Below are 17,016 nucleotides of genomic sequence, written 5' to 3'. Positions count from 1 at the left end.
ATCTCACCCCCGGGGCAGAGTTTGATGGCTCCTCCTACCACCAAGCTCACCTCCAAGCAACACCCAGTGCTCTGAATTGAACTGCCTGGGGCAAGGATGTTGACTATACCTGCCTCTCCCAAGCCTCACCCAGGGCCTGGCATCACAATCAGCCAAGTGAACAGAGGCCCAAAGAGCTGCTCATTGGATCAATTCTCAAACTGCTGAAAGCATCAGGGTTTGGAAATGAAGGTGCAGGAGTAGGAATGAATCCTCAGAACAGAGGGAGGAAACCAATCCATGGGAAATTTAAAACCATCTTCCCTCAACAAAGAATTCTCCATGTTCACACATAAATCCGGTGCCATAATTGGCAAGCGCTTATTGATCACACCATTCCCTTGACGTGTCGTAGGCACCTTATATATGTTCTCTCGTGACACCTCACAGCTGTGCTATGCTCCAGTTTTAGAGATGAAGAAACTGCTTGCAGTAGGTTGAGTGACTTGTCTGTAGGAATAGGAAGAGGTAGCAAAATGCCCTCTGCCCACACGAAGGCAGTGGCCTGCCTAGGAAGACAGGGGCATGGCTGTGTGGGAAGAGGAGTGACACAGGTGGCCCATGGGGCAGGCAGTGGAGGAAGTGACTTTAGCTAAACACTGCACAGCAATTGCAGGTTACACAGGCAGAGAAGGGAGGTGGCTGCCTCCTGGGGGACCATGGAGCATGTGGAGGTCAGGGCCCAGCTGAGGAGGGCAGTGGGCTGGCTGAGCAGAGCCAAAGGCCCCTGCAAGGGAAGGGGGGTCCTGAGGCTGGAGGCTCACATGGGGGAGGATGCCAACCATGGCATAACTATGGGTAACTTCTCAGGCTGGGGGAGAGAGCCACACAGTTGAAGCAGTGTGGAGGGCAGATTGCTGAGGAGAAGTGGGAGGACTGGGCAGGAAGGCAGGGTCTGCTGGCAAAATAGTCAAAAAGCTGTTGCAAGATGGCAGACAGGCACAGGTCAGGCTTGATGGGTAGCAGCACAAGTGACAGGAGGTGAGGGAAGCAGCTTGACTCAGGGATGGATTGACTGCAGGAAGGTGTGGACAGCCTTTGCTTCTTACCTATACCCCCACCTTCTGGATTGGCATGAGGGTGTGAGCCCCCTGGAGAAGAGGTATTAGACACTTGGCCTCAAATGGACCATTCCTGGGTCCTGTGTGCTGGGGAGGGCACAGCCCTGGAGTCACTGATCAAAGTCTGTAGGTCTTGCTGCTTCAGTGTAAGGAAGCTTTTCCCTCTTTAGGTAAAGGGAGGGAATGGCTCTTCTCTGACCTGTGAGCTGGGAAGTCTGAGAAATGTCATGAAATAGGTCAGGGGATATCAAGGAGGACACATCATTCTTTAGCAGGTAAGGGACAGCCCAAAGATGATTTTTCATCTTTGTAGAACCTTCCAGCATGCAGCCTTCAAGACAGAAAACAGAGAAGGGCCAACATGGAATGATGGTTTGAGAGACAGTGAGTCCAGATGATCAGCAAAGGGCTTTCTGATGGAGCTTAGGGGAGCACAGACAGGGAGCCAAGCTGTTGGGTTTACTCCCAGGCTCTACTGCTCACTGCTGGTGCCTTCACAGTGAGAGAGGAGGAATCATGGTTCCTACCCTAGAATGTTATGTAAAGCTCTGGGAAGACATAGGATTCAATAAGCACTATATATTATCACTGATGTATAATGTGATTCAAGCAGGGCTAAAATAAGATAAGACATGAAAAAGCTTTACTCCCAGACACTGAAGAACGCTTTTAAGGAAACATTTCAAAAATAAGTCTTGGTCCACCTCCACACTTTCTGGTCCCAGCTAGGCTCTGCATTCACCTTTTGAGAACTTTTTTTAATCTTTTGGTTTGTGTGCATGCACACACAACACATGCACAGGCACACACACAGCTACTGTCTGGGTGGTGCCTGGAGCCAGCTGATACAAGTCCTAGCAGTGTCCTAAGAGAAATTTCTTTGCAGCCTTGCTACTGGTCTTCCTAGAGAGAAGGACCTGCCACTTCCCCCATAGTCCACAATTCCAACAAACCTCAGTGATCCACTTACTTTGGAAGGGCTGGTGGACATAAGAGACCAAAATTAGTTGTCTGGAAAGAGAAAAGGACCCTGGTACACAGTGCAGCCCTCGTCATTTCTAAAGGTCTCTAAATGTGGCCAGAGGAGTCTGCATTCTCTAAGTCAGGTGGACCTTCAGAGCCTGACTGCAGGAGTTGGCACAGGCAGCAAAAGCACCCAGGGACATAGGATTGGGATCAGCAACTGCAAAACCTGTAACATCAGGAGCCCTGGCTTTGCTGGTTCCAGAACAGAGTGGGCGATAGGATGTCAGACAAAAGCTCATCATAATTTAGTGGAATGAACCTGAACAGCACCTTCGCGTGCCTTTGCTAAATTAGTGCTGGTCTGATCCATGGTGGAGAGGAGAGGCAATGAGAGAGATTCTCTTAAAGTCAAAGTTTATAATTTAAAGGGCTATGAATTATCCTGAGATTGTGGCCTTTTCTGATGCTCAAATACCTTATCTTTTATGAACTGATTGTGATGGGAGATAATGGGACTTTTAAAGTATATTTTTTTCCTGCAGAACAGAATGCTATATATCTAATAATGATCTCTATAATGTTTTAATTTTATTTTAGCCATACAGAAGACTTGCCACCTGAACACAACGTTGAAATTTTAAGCAGGATTATGCGCAAATTAAAGTTCAGTGACAACTTGGGACAATGATATGCAATAGAAAGAGATGTAAAATGTTCTAGTAGTCACATTAAAGTAGAGGAAATAAGTGAAATCAATTTTAGTAATATATTTTACTGGCTCCTATATGTTTAAATGTCATCATTTTGACATGCGATCAATGTACAAAAATAAAAGTAAAATACAATAGAACCTCTGTAAGTTGACCACCCAAAGGACTGTAACAAATAAGTCACCATACAGAGTGGTCAGCATCCATACACGTGGTGCATGTCTGGTCTATGAAATTAGGTCCACTTAAGGATGTAGTCAATGTAGGGAGGTGGTCAGCTATAGGGGAGGTTCTACTATTCTTCTATTTTACATTATTTTCATATTAAGTTTTTTTTTAAGTCTTATGTGTATTTCACACTTGCAGCCTGTCCCCATTCAGACATATTTCAGATAGTCAACCGAATGAGGCCGGTGGCTATCCTCCTGGGTAATGCATATCTGGGAGAAGAGAATGTCTGGGTCATAGTCCGTCATAGGATCCCAGTGTCCCCCCTCACTCCGGGAAGCATCGTTCATTATTCCTGTGACTTCAGTGAACAGGAAGAACAGCTCAGCCTTTTAAACACAGCTGACTATTTCCAGTGTAATAGATAAAGCTTAAGAGCTTTCCACAGACACCAGATGCTCTCCCAGGACACTGTTAGCCCAGACTTCCTTCTCCCCGCGGTGGCTCCATACTTCAGCTTCCCGACTCTTCTTCAGGTTGGGAGGCTTATTTGGTGTCTCTTTGCTTCATTACTGAGCTTGCCCTCACTCAGCTCCCTACTCTGTAGCTCGCCATGCCAGTGAGATCCACAGCTTGGCAAAAGGCATCTTCCCATTTGGCTTTGACCCCATGGAAGCCGCCTTGCCTGCTTCTTCCCTAACCTTGTCTCTCCGCCCATCCTTCACACAGTTATCATATGTCTAGAAGGTTTCATCACTATGCTGAGGGTACAACTGCAAATAAGTCCTTGCCTTCATGGCAGCCACAGCTAGTAAAGGAGACAAAAAAGTAATTTCACAGCAATTGGTAATAAATTACAGTGATGGGGTGAACGCAGGGTTGTAGAGAGTCATGTTGGAAAAGTCTCAGGGGACTGGAGCTGCCCAGGGGAAGTAACTTCCAAACCAAGATTAGAAGAGGAAAAACCCAGCCAGGTCTTGGGAGAGTGGAGAGTGAATTTGAGACACATGGGTGTGAGAAGGGGCCTGCCGGGTCTGAGGGAACAAAGAGCAGATGAAGCAGAACGTGGCTGGGACTTTGAGGGTGCGGAAAGCAGGCGTGCCAGGTCACTAGGAGTCTCAACTCTATTTTGTGAGCAGTTGGGAAGCATGGAAAGATATTAAAGATGCAATTTTGGAAAGATCTTTCTAGCTGCGGCATGTGGGGTAGCTTGGAAAGGGTCAAAGCCAGCGAGGAAGTCATGCAATAATCCAGAAAAGACAGGGAGGCAATGCAGAGAAACAGCCAGATGGAGAAATGAAGAAGACAAATGGACAAGGCTAGGTTTAATTAGATCGGGTGGGGACTGGAAAGAGGAAGAGTTCAAGAGTATCTCTCGGGTTTGGGCATATGGTGGATGGTGAACTGGGGTACTCAGAGGGGCCTGCAGGATTGGCTGAGATGTGGGAGGCAAAAGGTGAATGAAGAGGTCATCTCATGGGGACATCCCCGAGAAGCTGCGCCATAGGATTAGAGTTAGGGTTGGGGTTTTTAGCAGTCAGATAAGAAATTGAAGCCTTGGAGGCAAGTGATCCAAAGAGAAGAGGAAGGTCTAGAGGAGAATTTTTCAGGAAGGAAAAGGAACGCTAAGAGGAAACAGCCTAGGAAGAGGGTAGCCAGGCTAGGGTCGCCTCGCCAGAGCCACAGGCAGGGCACTGAGCATTTAATAAAATGTGGGACCCTCATGAGAAGAGATGACTGAAATGTTTCTATTAGGTCTGCGACATAGACAAGTAATAGGGGCCCTGATGGGAGTGTTTGGGGGTAGAGGGTGGTAAGAGGACACTTAAGGCAGAGGTCATCAGTAACCCTGTATGGACAGGGGCCAAGGCGCCTCTGCACTATCCAATGGGCCTTCCAGCCTGGGTGCCTTGAAGAAACAAAACAAGTCCCTGTCTTTTCTGGATTATTGCATGACTTCCTCACCAGCTTTGTCCCTTTCCAAATTACCCCACATGCCGCAGCTAAAAAGATCTTTCCAAAATTGTATTTTTAATATCTTTCCATGCTTCCCAACTGCTCACAAAATAGAGTTGAGACTCCTAGTGACCTGGCATAGTTATTAGCTCTGCCATCAGAGAGTGACTTTGGGCAGGTCGAGTCACTGTTCTGTGCCTCAGTTTCCTCACCCATAAAGGAGGAGGAAGCTGGGGCCAATGTTTTCTAAACTGGTGTTCCACGGAGTTCTTTTTTGGTGAGACATTATGTGATATACTTTACTACATATATCAGCCCAGTAAATACTTGAGTTGCCATTATTTGTGAAGGATTATGTGCTCGCAAAAGTTAGAAAGTGCAAGGATAGGGAGGGGACAGATGTAGAGGTTGAAGTTCTGGTAAACAATAGGCTGGCAGAACTCTCACAAAGCTTTAACAGGGTGATGGGAATTGGTGAACGGCCAGTAAAAGGTAACCCAGTATTTATCCAGTACTTCTCAACTGTCAAAGTTATTTGACTCTTCCTGTACACTTTATTCACCAAGTGTGCAAAGACATCTCCTGGAAATAGTGCCTGTGGCTCACAGTGCAGGCATGACCTAACTAGGTCATCTTCATAGCCCCTTCTAGTCCTGTATTGCAGCAACCCTGATGTTTATTTGCAGCCAGAGAAAGAAAGGTCTTTCAGCTGCTGGTGGCTCAAAAATAGAGACAGAGACTGAGTTTTCAGGTGAGTTCAGACAATATAGCCTCTTACATAGTGAGGCTCCCCTCCCTAGTTAGCTTCCTAGCTTTTTAAGGAAAGGTTCTGTGGGGCATTTTTTTGTTTTGGTTTGGTTTTTATTTTGAAGACAGTCTCTCTCTGGTGCCCTGAGTAGAGTGCTGTGGTATCACCACTCACAGCAACCTCAAGCTCTTGGACTCAAGTGATCCTCTTGCTTCAATTTTTCTTTTTTTAGTAGAAACACAGTCTCCCTCTTGCCCAGGCTGGTCTTGAACTCCTGAACTCAAGTATTTCATCCACCCTGGCCTTCCAGAGTGCTAGGATTACAGGCCTGAGCCACTGCACCTGGCCCGTGGGGTGTTCTTAGATTGCCAGGAGAGTGGATTGCACAGTGAATTTCTCAGATCACCATTCTGATCAACAGCCTGCAACTAATTAGACCGTGGAAATGCCCCAGACTTGTTGAGGTTAAAGTTTTCTTAGAAATTCTACACTACTGGGAGCAGATGGCAAAGAAAACTGGGAGATCCACTAAAAAGCAAGAAGTGAACTGCAGATTGTAAGCTTGCCTGGCAGAGAGTTTCAGCCAAGAGCATGGTGGTGGGTTGGTACAAGGAAAAGGTTGGCCTAAGTAGGCCCACCCTGAGAACACATCCCCAGCTGAGTGGTCTGTGCTCGTGGAATGGAGGGATGTCCATGATAATATCTAAGGCAGCCTCTTGTAACTGGACTTCGACAAGAGAATTAAGCCCTCAAGCCCTCAGGTATCCATTTTATGAAAGGAATCAACTCTCTTCTGTGCATGTGGAAGGGTGCTGGTTATGAACTATGCCTGGAAGGAGTGAGCAAATAGTCACTCAAATGGTTTTCTATGTATTGTGGCTCATATGAAGAGCCCTGAAGGAGCTGAATCTGTAACACATGGAACAACCCCAAAAGGCACTATCGTGGAGCTCCCCTCTGGATGGGGGGCCCCTGAGGCACCCACACCTAGCATCATGGGTGGAATGTAGATGGCAAGGTGATGTAAGGGCTCTGTGACTCTGGGAGCACTGTGGGGGTGGGGGGATCATGATGTAGTTGCAGAGCACGGGGTGCCTGTGTTATCTATTGCTGTGTAACAAGTTACCCCAAAACTTAGTGATTTAAGGCAACATTTATCATCTCACCCTCCTGTGGGTGAAGAATCCTGGCGTGTCTTAGGTGGTTTTCTACTGTAGGGTCCCTCCAGGCATCAATCAAAGTCACCTAGGGCTGCAGTCATCTCAGGGCTTGGCTCATCTGGTTTCTCAGGATTCGGTCCCTCCTCATGGGCTGTTGGCCAAGGCCATGCCCAGTTCCTTGATCTCTACGACTGGCAGTTTGCTTCACAGAAACATGAAAGCCAGGCAGACAGGAGTCACAGTCTTGTGACCTAATCATAAAGGGACAATCCTTCACTCTAGCTGTATTCTGTTTCTTAGAGCAAGCCACCAGGCTGAGCCCACACTCAAGAGAAGGGGCTTATATGAAGAGGAGGGGAGGGGGCCAACTCTGGAAGCCGCTGCCACAGTGGCCAGCTAAGGTCAGCTTCACTGACCCTCCTGTTTGCTCTGGCCCACTTATTCCCCTGTAAGTCCATCATGATTAATAACACATCCAGCAATTCAAAGGCGGCAGCATAATGGAACGGCGGATCTCACTGTTAAGCGATGTGGGATTTCCGTAACACCAAGGAAGAGTGGCTGCTGAGGCAAGAAGTAAGAGCAGGGTGTGTTTATGTGGATGAGCAAATTAATCTACATGTGAAACCCCAGTGAAATTGACATGAAATAATAATTTCATGCCTTACAGTGTATCAGTGTTGCCCATGAAATGAGATTAAGAGGAATTTCTGATTTTACAGTTGTCGTTCTTTTTAGGCTGCTTCCGTTTTCCTCTTCTAAAAAGTGGAGTTTGAACCCAGGGGCCTGCCACAGATTTGGCCTTTTACACTTTTTGGTTCATCTTTCTTTTCCCCACAGCTGAGCAGGCTCCCTTACATAGACCTGAACAGACCTGAACTGGGGAGATATTAGATGTTCTCAGTTCTAACAACTAAATCTGCAATTCTAAAAGCCAGGAGCAAGTTCACTATCCTCTGTTCTGAGAGAACCAACATTCTGGACAGGTCTCTAGCCAAGAGCTCCTCTCTGCTCACGCTTTCTTCCTTGTAGACATCAGCTTTGAGTTGGGGCTGGTGATGAGGACAGGAGGGACTAGAAGGTGTTGTCCATGAAGCTTGCTGTGGACTAACACTGGTGACAGAGATGGACCTACCCCATGTGCACCCAGGATCCACAGACTGTCATTCCCTTGAGGACAGAGAGAGCACTCTCCCAGGAAGGCAGTCCCACTCCCACTTTTATATCTTGTGCCTCCATTTCCATTTGCCTTTCTGGCCCTGGAGTTTAGGAAAATGGAACATGTGAGGTCAGATAATCAAGTTTTCAAACTCATTCTAGAAAAAGTGCTACAAACCTCATTGGTGAGTATCATGAAAGTCACCTTTGAGTTACTCCCTTGGGAGAGTCTGCATCAACACCAGCACCCTTCAAAGCAATTTTGTAACTCTTCTTGTAGAATCAGAACTGTTATTGTATGAGGGCTGACAATTAAGTTCACAAACCCATCCTAGAAAAAGTGCTGTATACCTCACTGCTGAAGATCAGATGACCGCAGAGAGTTTACTAACTTAATTATCTGATCTTGTTTGGAGAAAGTAATTCATTCATTTTCTCTGCTTTGGTTGACCTCTACAGTGTGCATTGGAAATATAGGAGTTGGAAGGAAATCTTAATTTCTATTTAGGTCAAAAGTGCTTTCTGTTTGGCAATACATGCTCATGAACTGTCCCACTCAGGGTCCTACTGAAGTCACCTCTTCACTGACCCTCCTGGGCTCCAGTGGGAGCCACTGTTAACGATGTTCCCAACGGCCCAGCCAGTAATTCCCCAGCTTCATGTGACCACCGGGAGCAGTAGCCTGTGCTTCCCTCCTGGGCAGGTCACTGCAGCTACTGGTTTCTGGAACTTGGCAGAAACTTCCTGTGTACCCAAGTGTTATTGAAATATGGGCACTTGGGTTCCCACTGCATACAAGACCATGAGATAGACCTAAGTGACAACTGGGATGGTCCTGGCACAGAGGTATTATTATAGCCTGTGACAAAGATGCTGGAGTCTGGCAGGCCTGGGTTCAATCCCCTCTGCTAACTGGAGTGAGCTCCTCAGCCTCTGTGCCTGTCCCTTCATTAGTGAATCTATGAAACTGTGGCCACCTCATAGGGTTGTTGTGATGATTAAATATGGGGGTGCTTTGTGCAGTGCCAGCCAGCAAGGCTTCACTGGTAGTGTTTTAGCACCCTGCCATGAGTGGACATCATGATACTGTAAACCAGGGTATTTACAGAGGTTCAGCCTGAGTGGTCCATCCCAGGCCTCTTTGATATCTGTTACATCAGGTGATTGTTCCCTATTCTCTAACTGCCCTCAGTCTTCCTTTCTGGGATGCCAGAGCCTCCCTTCAAGACCCAGACTGGCTTACTTTGATGTCCACATTTTAGTAATGATAATTACACCCTAGTTTTACACTTGAGAATGAAATCCTGAATGTTTACAATCTATGACCAAGTCTTGTCTCCTATGAAGGCGGTGAGGAGGAAGACCGCATGTCTAGGAATCTGAGGGGCTGGTCCCGGCCTCGGCAGACCAGCATGGAAGTACTAGTAGCTCTGATTGCTCATCAGTGACAGTCACCACACCCCTTCACAGGCTGCTGCCAGACTGAATAAGCTCGTGGGATAAGATAAAAGGCACGTGGGCACCATGATGGCATTGTGGTGACTGACAGCCATTGTCCCTGAGCATGTTTCTGATGTGGCCATGTTGTCACGTATTTGGGGCTAGGAAGAGTAGGCAGGAGGCAGTGACTGTGGAGAGGGAAGGTTCCACTCCTCCCCAGGCCCTGGGTCAGAGGCTCGGCTCACCTCCCGGCAGCATCTTTGGCCAGTGTATGGCACCAAATGCTGGAGAGATTGGTGGCCTGGGAAGCACCCAGCAGCTCCTATTTTAACTGGGGAAATAGAGTCTTCATTGACTCATTCTTAAAAAAAGGAAAGAAAGAAATGTCACAGCACATCGTAGATCACGAGTGGCCTGGCTGGCAGCCCTGCAGACCCTGGGAGTCTGGTTGCACACAGAGCCAGGGACCCGCCTGCCTCCTGGCTCCGGAGACTTGTTTGGTATCCCCCACCCCCACAGCGATCTTTCTTGCTCACTGGCTCTTCTTTCCAGTAAAACACAGAATCTTTAATAAATCATTAACGTGCTTTCTCGTCAGTCTGCGGGCGCCAGAGCTCTATGTTGGCAGGCGTGCGCATTCCCTTGCGCCCCTAATAGAGATTGCTGTTTGATTAATCTTTTAGACCCCTCCCACAGAAAGCCTGCTGCCTGGGCCAACTCTCCTCAGGCTGTCCAGCCCTCAGGGTCTCTCTCAGCCTCTTGGCCAGCCTTGTACACTGTGACTCATGCACAGGGCTCAGAGGCACGGGGCATCTGCTGGCTTGAATCCAGTTGGGTTCACAGGGGTTCTGGGGACAAGCACCAAGGAGGAGTCAGGGAATCTGGGTGCCATCAACTCTGTCATTCACCAGGTGTGTGGCCACTACCAAGAGTCCGAGCCTCAGTTTACCTCATTTCCAGAGTGGGTGTGGTTGAGGCTGTTGTGAGGGTCAGATGAGGCAAGGGGCCGGCCATGAACGGGAGCAGCAGGAATGCCCTGTGATGCCCTTTGAGCCTGCGAGTTGTGAGACTTCACCCTGCTGCCTGCCTGCCCCCTTCCCCCTGGCCTGTGCTTGCTGGGGGCACTCTCGGGATTCCTGGCCAGTCTCAGGAGGGCACCTTTCCTTTCCCTTGCAGGCAAAGGAGGCTGATGGCTCAGAGGCCAGGAGCACAGCTGCCCGGGCTCCCACTGAGGCCTGTGCGGCAGCACAGCCAGGCAGCTCAGGAGGCAGAACTGGGTCATCCCCACCGCCCCTTCCTCTTCTAAACCACAGGCTTGGGATCCAGTCACATACACTGGAAGCTACACAGAGGGTGGCTCAGTCATTCTATAGTTGTGACCAGGATTGTAGCTGCCATTTACTCATTGCCGACTAAACACTGGGCACTTTGCATATGTTACCTGCAGTCTTCACAACAAGAATTCAAAGCTATCCAGATTTTACAGGGGACAGTATTGAGGCTCTGAGAAGGAATGACAGGCCAAGGGCACATAGCCAGTTCTTGGAACATCCTGATTGAAGCCCAGGCCTTGGCGTCTAGGTTCCTTTCCTTGACACTGATGCCATCCTCTCTGATCTCTCCTCCTCTTGCCCCCTGTACTCCTTACCCGCTGAAAGGACAGGGTAGAACCACTCACCAGAGATGTCTTTGCAGCCCACGCAGCCTCTGCATTCACCCAACAGGCAGCACGATCAGCAGATCTGCACTGATATTAAAAATAATAGTCAAGCATCTGTTATAACCTAACACAGTAATAGTCTAGGGGATGAATTATCTCTGTTTTCCAGATGAAGAAACTGAGGTTTGGAAATTATAAAGTTGGATGCCTAGTGACACAGTTGAGTCTCAGCTGCACAGTGATCCTTGTGACATTCTGTTCAAATGAACCATGCTTACTGAACGTGGGCAGTGATCGGAGCTTCCAGCTGCTGCTGCTGTAGGAGCCCTCACCCACCCCGTTTTACAGATGAACAGGCAGTATCCTGTGAGCAGGGTGGTTTGCTGAAGGTCCCACAGCTGGTCTGCCATGTCCTGACCCTAAGCCAGGACCCTGTGAACTACCTCACTTAGTCCAAAGGTTCAGATCAGTGCTTGCCCCTGGGTTTCTATGCCCCGTCTGTCCCTGCCTCACCCATGAGACCTGTACCTCCTTCTCCACCCCAGGCAGGGTTACACCTCTGCCAGCTGTGTGCTCATGCTTCTGTGTCATGCACCAACATGTCTGCCATCCTAGCTGGTATCTTCAAGGCATGGAAAATGGCTCCTATCCCCTAAAGTTCTCTAAGCAGTAACAACTCGCAGTACCACCCTCCCTTCCCAACTTGCCCCTGAATAACTTACATCACAAAAGCTGGGGTTTGGGGTTTCCCTGCATCCCAGCATGTGGAAGGGGAAGCCATATCCAATGCAGTGCCTAGGGCCTGACCCCTAGAAGGGATTTCGGAGTATCCTCTCCCCATGGCAGAGACCATCACAGCCAGGAAACAACACTTGGGCCATTGGACACACCCTGTTCCTGGCAGTGTTCTCCGAAGTGGCCACTTAGCTCAGGCTCTCTGTGTTGCCCCTGTCTCTGTGGGAGAGAACAGAAGACTCTGCTCAACTGTCTGACTTGTGACTTTCCTTTAGAGGGACAGATGGTCCCCTGTTCCCTGATGTCCACCTGCTTCTCTTGGTGCTAACTGTACTGGCTGCCTCCCCCTCTGCTAGGGCCTCTCCAAGCTCCTCCACACTCTCACGGATCCATGACCTGCCTACCAAACAGCATCCCCGCTCCCCTCCCTACTCCCGCCATCCCCATCTCTATTGGCTGCCAGCCCTCCTCCCTCCTCTCTGCTCCCTAATCAAGTCAGGTCTTTGTCCAATGATAGGCAAGTCCAGTAACTCACTGGGGGCCATTTTAAGACATTTTCCTTCTCTTTTTATAATGGGTATCTAGTGCACAACAAATCACTCCTGATTTAACTTTGAGGCTTAAAACAACAAGAACCATTGATTGCCTTCACTGTGTCTGTGGGTCGGTAATTTGGAACATCTTGGCTGGGCAGGAGGTTCTGGCGTAGTATCTCATTGAGCTGTACTCGGAAGTGCACTGTAGCTGCTGTCATCTGATGGCTTGACTAAATCTGGTGGGCCCACCTCTACAGTGGCTCTCTGCTGTGGCTGGTAGGTTGGTGCCAGCTATGAGCAGGTGGCCCCAGTTCCTCTCCACAGGGCTGCTTGAGCATCCTTATGACATGGTGGCTGGCTTTCCCCCAGCCAGTTCTATTGGTCATATTAACTACCTTGGTTCAGTGAAGGGGGGGGGCGGGTGTACCCCTCAGGGCATAAAAACCAGTAGATGAGAGCCACTGGGAGCCATCTGGGAGGCTTACCGCCACACGTCAGAAAACTAGAAAAGCTACATCTTCAGCTGATCTAGGCATGAATTTCCTGATTTTCCTTCTCTCTCCATAAATGAACATCAGGTGTACTTAAATCCTGTTTTAGTCATGTACAGATGAACAAGGCCATGGGTCCCTCCCTTGATGAACTCATAGTCAACTGAGAGAGACAGTCTCATCATGAGACGTGTGTGTGCGCAAAATTATAGGAGCACAAAGGACAGGTCCTTAACTATGTGGGGGAGTATATAACACCTTTACAACAGAGAGGACATTTGCTTTGGGTCTTGAAGGATGAACAGGAGCTCCTCAGGTGAAGGAAGGAGGAAGGACATTGCTCCATGCAGAGGGGACAGCATGAGCAATGGCAGAGAATTATGGTGGCATATAAGACTGTGAGTGTGGAAGGCCCTGAAGGCTGTGATGGGGAGTTGGGACTTTATACATCAGGAGCTGCTGGAAGGATTCAGGCCAGAGGAAGGCCTGGCTGAGTTGGGAGGTAGACAGGTTGAGACTGGGAGAGCAGAGGCTGAGTTGGGAGGTAGACAGGTTGAGACTGGGAGAGCAGAGGCTGGAGGCGGGGAGACTGGGCAGGAGGCTGCTGTAATACTTCCCTGAGGAGTAAAGACTGTCCTGGCTGGGCCATGAGGAGGAGAGAAGTGAGGCATTCAGGAGGTGGAACTGAAAGGTCATAGCAGGGAGTTGCCTCTATGGGGAGAGGTGCAGGCCTGAAGGTCAAGGCTCACCCTTCCCACTGTCTCTAGCCCCAACTCCTGGCTCCTTGTTGATCAGCTGAGCCCAGCCAAGGCTGGTCCTGAGCAGAACAGCCCAGCTTCCTCTGAATAAGTTCTCTGTGCCAATAGCATGCACTAAACCATCCTGAGTTATCAGGGAGGCAGAGGGAATTCAGACTCGATAGCCTGGGACTGAAGATCTTAAGTATTATAAGCCACAGACTTCTTTGAGAATCTACTGAGAATTGCAAACCATCTTTTCAAGGAAATAATGTACATTTGCACACACAATTTGCGAAGAGTTTCAGAGGGCTCACCCACCCTTGAAGGCCACCCCTGGGCCCACATTAAAAGCCCCAGGCCTACGGGAAAATGGGAAAGTGAAAAGAGAAAATGTTTGACTCCCCCCCAAGTCTGATATTTTTACTTCCTCTTTAATACCCCCCCCCAATAATTGGACAACCCTGAAACAGCAAGAAACAGGAGGAAGCATTTACCCAGTGATGGCCCTGGTGGCACCAGCCTCACTCGGCAGGTTTATTTTCATTATTATAGTAATTTTCGGGCTGCAGGCTACAATTTTCACTTGCAGCGAGGTATTAAATTGAAATTACCCCAGATGTAATTGTCATACAAAATAATCCTGGCTCCATGGAAGTGAATGCTTTTTCAAGATGGGGTTTTATTGCTTGCACAGGGGTTTGGGGCTTCACCTCTTCAAACATGCCAGATTCAGGTGTGTGTGGCAGAGGCCGGGGCAGCATGGCACAGTGGGCTGGAGCTGTTGGCTCCGAACCCGGGGAGCAGCTGCCTGCTAGCCAGGGGCTCAAGGGAAAGGGCTGGAAGGAAAACAGCTGGGGAGCAGAGCCCGAGATCTGGGGTCGGGTTCATGCGGCTGGTGGGGACCGCTGTGCACACTCAGGCATGTAAGAAATGCCACTTCCATTTTCTGTTTAGCACCTTGATTTGCTCGAAGCCCAAGTTCCCCCAAGGTGGTGGGAAATGGGACTTCAGTTATTCTCTGAGCTCCCTGGCCCCTCCTAGGGTCAGGTGAGGCCATGGGATCTCAGCCAGGGCTCTGCAGCTGGAGACGCCCTCCAGACACTAGGTGCCCTTGTTTCTAGCCCAGTGGTTCTCAACCCACAGGAACTGTATTAAAGGGCCGCGGTATTAGGAAGGTTGAGAACCCCTGTCGTAGCCCTTCAGGTCTCCTTGCCCCAAGAGTCTCACTGTCTTTGCCTTTCTTCCCCAGATGCACCCTGCTGGTGTATTACACGGACCTCCCGCCCACCAGCATCATCATCACCTTCCACAACGAAGCCCGCTCCACCCTGCTCAGGACCATCCGCAGGTGAGGGCCCCTTCCTGGTCTGCCGGCAGCTCCTGACCAGTGCCTGGTGAGGGGGTGTGTGCTTCACGTTGGGGAATTAGGGTGCCCGGCCTGAGCTGGGAACTCCAGGCACTTCTTACTGCACATCACACACATCCACTCAGTCACTCCTTATATTCCCAGGAGGGAGGCTGTTGTCCCATTCTCTAGGGAGAAAGATAAAGGTCTTTCTCTGAGAAGGGCCCAGGGTGTCCGATAACTGTGGAAAGTCTTGGGATCTTGGCCTTCCAGGCTGTGCTAGATGGCCACTAGGGCACGGGCTCCCATGTTGACAACTGAGAGAGGAGCTGAGGCCCAGGGGAGCCTCAGGCCTGCCAGATGTGGCCACCCAGGCCCTGCCTCTCCAGCCCCTACACACCTGCCCAGGGTGATGCCGATGCCAGTCAGCTAAGGTTTGCCCTCCTGGCCGTGCCTGCCCTGGGCTCCAGCCCTTTCCATCCTCAGGACTCAGTCCACCCTCAGCCCTTGTCTGGGTTGGGTTCTTGCTCTAAGGGGTGCATTCTGCACAGGTTTGTGACATGTCCACGTTCGACACCAGCCCCTCACAGAGCTTCCTCAGAACACAGACCTGCACCCACAGGCCTGCCTGGGAATTTTCCCCTGGGTCCTACAGACCCTGGCTGTTTTGCTCCCCTCCTTTCCCAGTGCTCACCTGACCGTTACTCAGGCTCCAGTATCTGCCTCATCTGAAGTCCTGCTCTTGTTCAGACATGCCTTGGCCCATGCTCAGCTGTGGGGGAGCCTGATGCCACACCCACTTTACAGCTGAGGAAGCCGAGATGGGAGATGCCAAATCAAGGCCCAATGTTACACACAGCTAACGAGAGTGAAGCACCCTTGGCCTCGCACTCTGACCCCACAGTCCTTTCAGCAGCCCCACCAGAGCAAGGCTAATTCTGGTGGTGGCGTTCAGCATCAGCATTGCTAGGCAGCACGGTGTCACAGCCACCCCTGCCAGCAGAGCGAGACCCTTGTACCTCCATGCCTGCCGGATTCAGCTTGTTAGCATCCTCCTAGATCTGCTGGGCTGCATGTCACATGGTCGCCTAATGCCACCCAGAAGGAAATAAGATTAAATATGGGCCAAATAAAGGATACCAAGCACAGCAAAATCTCTGTCATTTCCATCAAACAAGCCACATGTTCCTTGTCTCCCTCCCGCTCCCTCATGGCTGTGGCAGACAGGACGCTCCAGGTGAGGGGAGGTAAGTTCTGTAGCAGGTGCTCCCTGAGGGAAGGCTCCAGAGCTTCAGCCCCACCTGCCAAAATGATGGGTGTCCACTGCGCATAGTCGGTACATCCCACAGAAACACAGGGAGGGATCTGTGCAGACACGAGGTTTTCAGCCTCCTACTTCCACCTGTCCAAGGGGACAGCTCTGTCTGCTGCCCAGAAGTCCTTGGCCACTGATGAGCTGGCTCTGGGCACAGACTTGAGCTCATCCTGGCTTCTGCATTTACCCTGCCAGCTGCCGGATTTGAATTTGATTTCCCAACAAGGCAACAGCTCTTGACAAGAAAATGTGCCAAGTCACTGTCAGGTGTCAACCATGAGTCTCATGGTAAATTAATAAAGTGCCAGCCTGATTTATAAACTGGGGCAGGTGTGTGTAGGGGAGTAGGGATGGGCAGGTCCGATTTACCTGGGTCTGTTCTGGTGAGAGGAGATCAGAGTGTCTTGGCTGAGCAGACACACAGTGGAGCACAGGTGCCAGGCCACAGCCCCCTGCCCCACACACCCTCAGGATCTGCTTGATCACAGAGGCAGGGGTGGGGAGGGGAACACTGCAACAAGCCAATGGCAGTCTCTGCTTTCCCACCACCACCCCTGCACCACCCCCTGTGTGGCTGCAACACAGGTCTTGACGGAGCATGTCTGCTGATATTTTCATGAGGACACTATAAATTAGCATCTGAGTGAAGCAGATGCTTCCAGACCAGCAGCTTCTGGTCCTTCAAGTTCTCTGATGGCTGCACCCCAGTGCACTCATGTGCACACCACGGGGCCTTCCTCCGGTCCCTCTCTGCACATCACTGTTCTGACTTTTTTTTTTTTTTTTTT

General features: G+C 49.9%; 1 protein-coding gene across 1 annotated transcript in view; it reads left to right on the top strand.

Annotated features, from left to right (window-relative positions):
* The window catches only part of GALNT14 (polypeptide N-acetylgalactosaminyltransferase 14), a 202,508-nt gene that overhangs the window by 144,387 nt on the left and 41,105 nt on the right, over positions 1-17,016 (top strand). Inside the window, exon 3 of the mRNA XM_023511823.1 lies at positions 14,818-14,916. Coding sequence (XP_023367591.1) covers positions 14,818-14,916 — 99 coding nt within the window. The remainder of the gene's footprint in view (positions 1-14,817; positions 14,917-17,016) is intronic.

This window comes from Otolemur garnettii, unplaced genomic scaffold, assembly GCF_000181295.1.
Source record: "Otolemur garnettii isolate 467f Iridium unplaced genomic scaffold, OtoGar3 scaffold00022, whole genome shotgun sequence".
Taxonomy (NCBI): domain Eukaryota; kingdom Metazoa; phylum Chordata; class Mammalia; order Primates; family Galagidae; genus Otolemur; species Otolemur garnettii.
The sequence above is the reverse complement of the archived record's forward strand: the minus strand, read 5'-3'. Positions and strand labels throughout refer to the sequence as shown.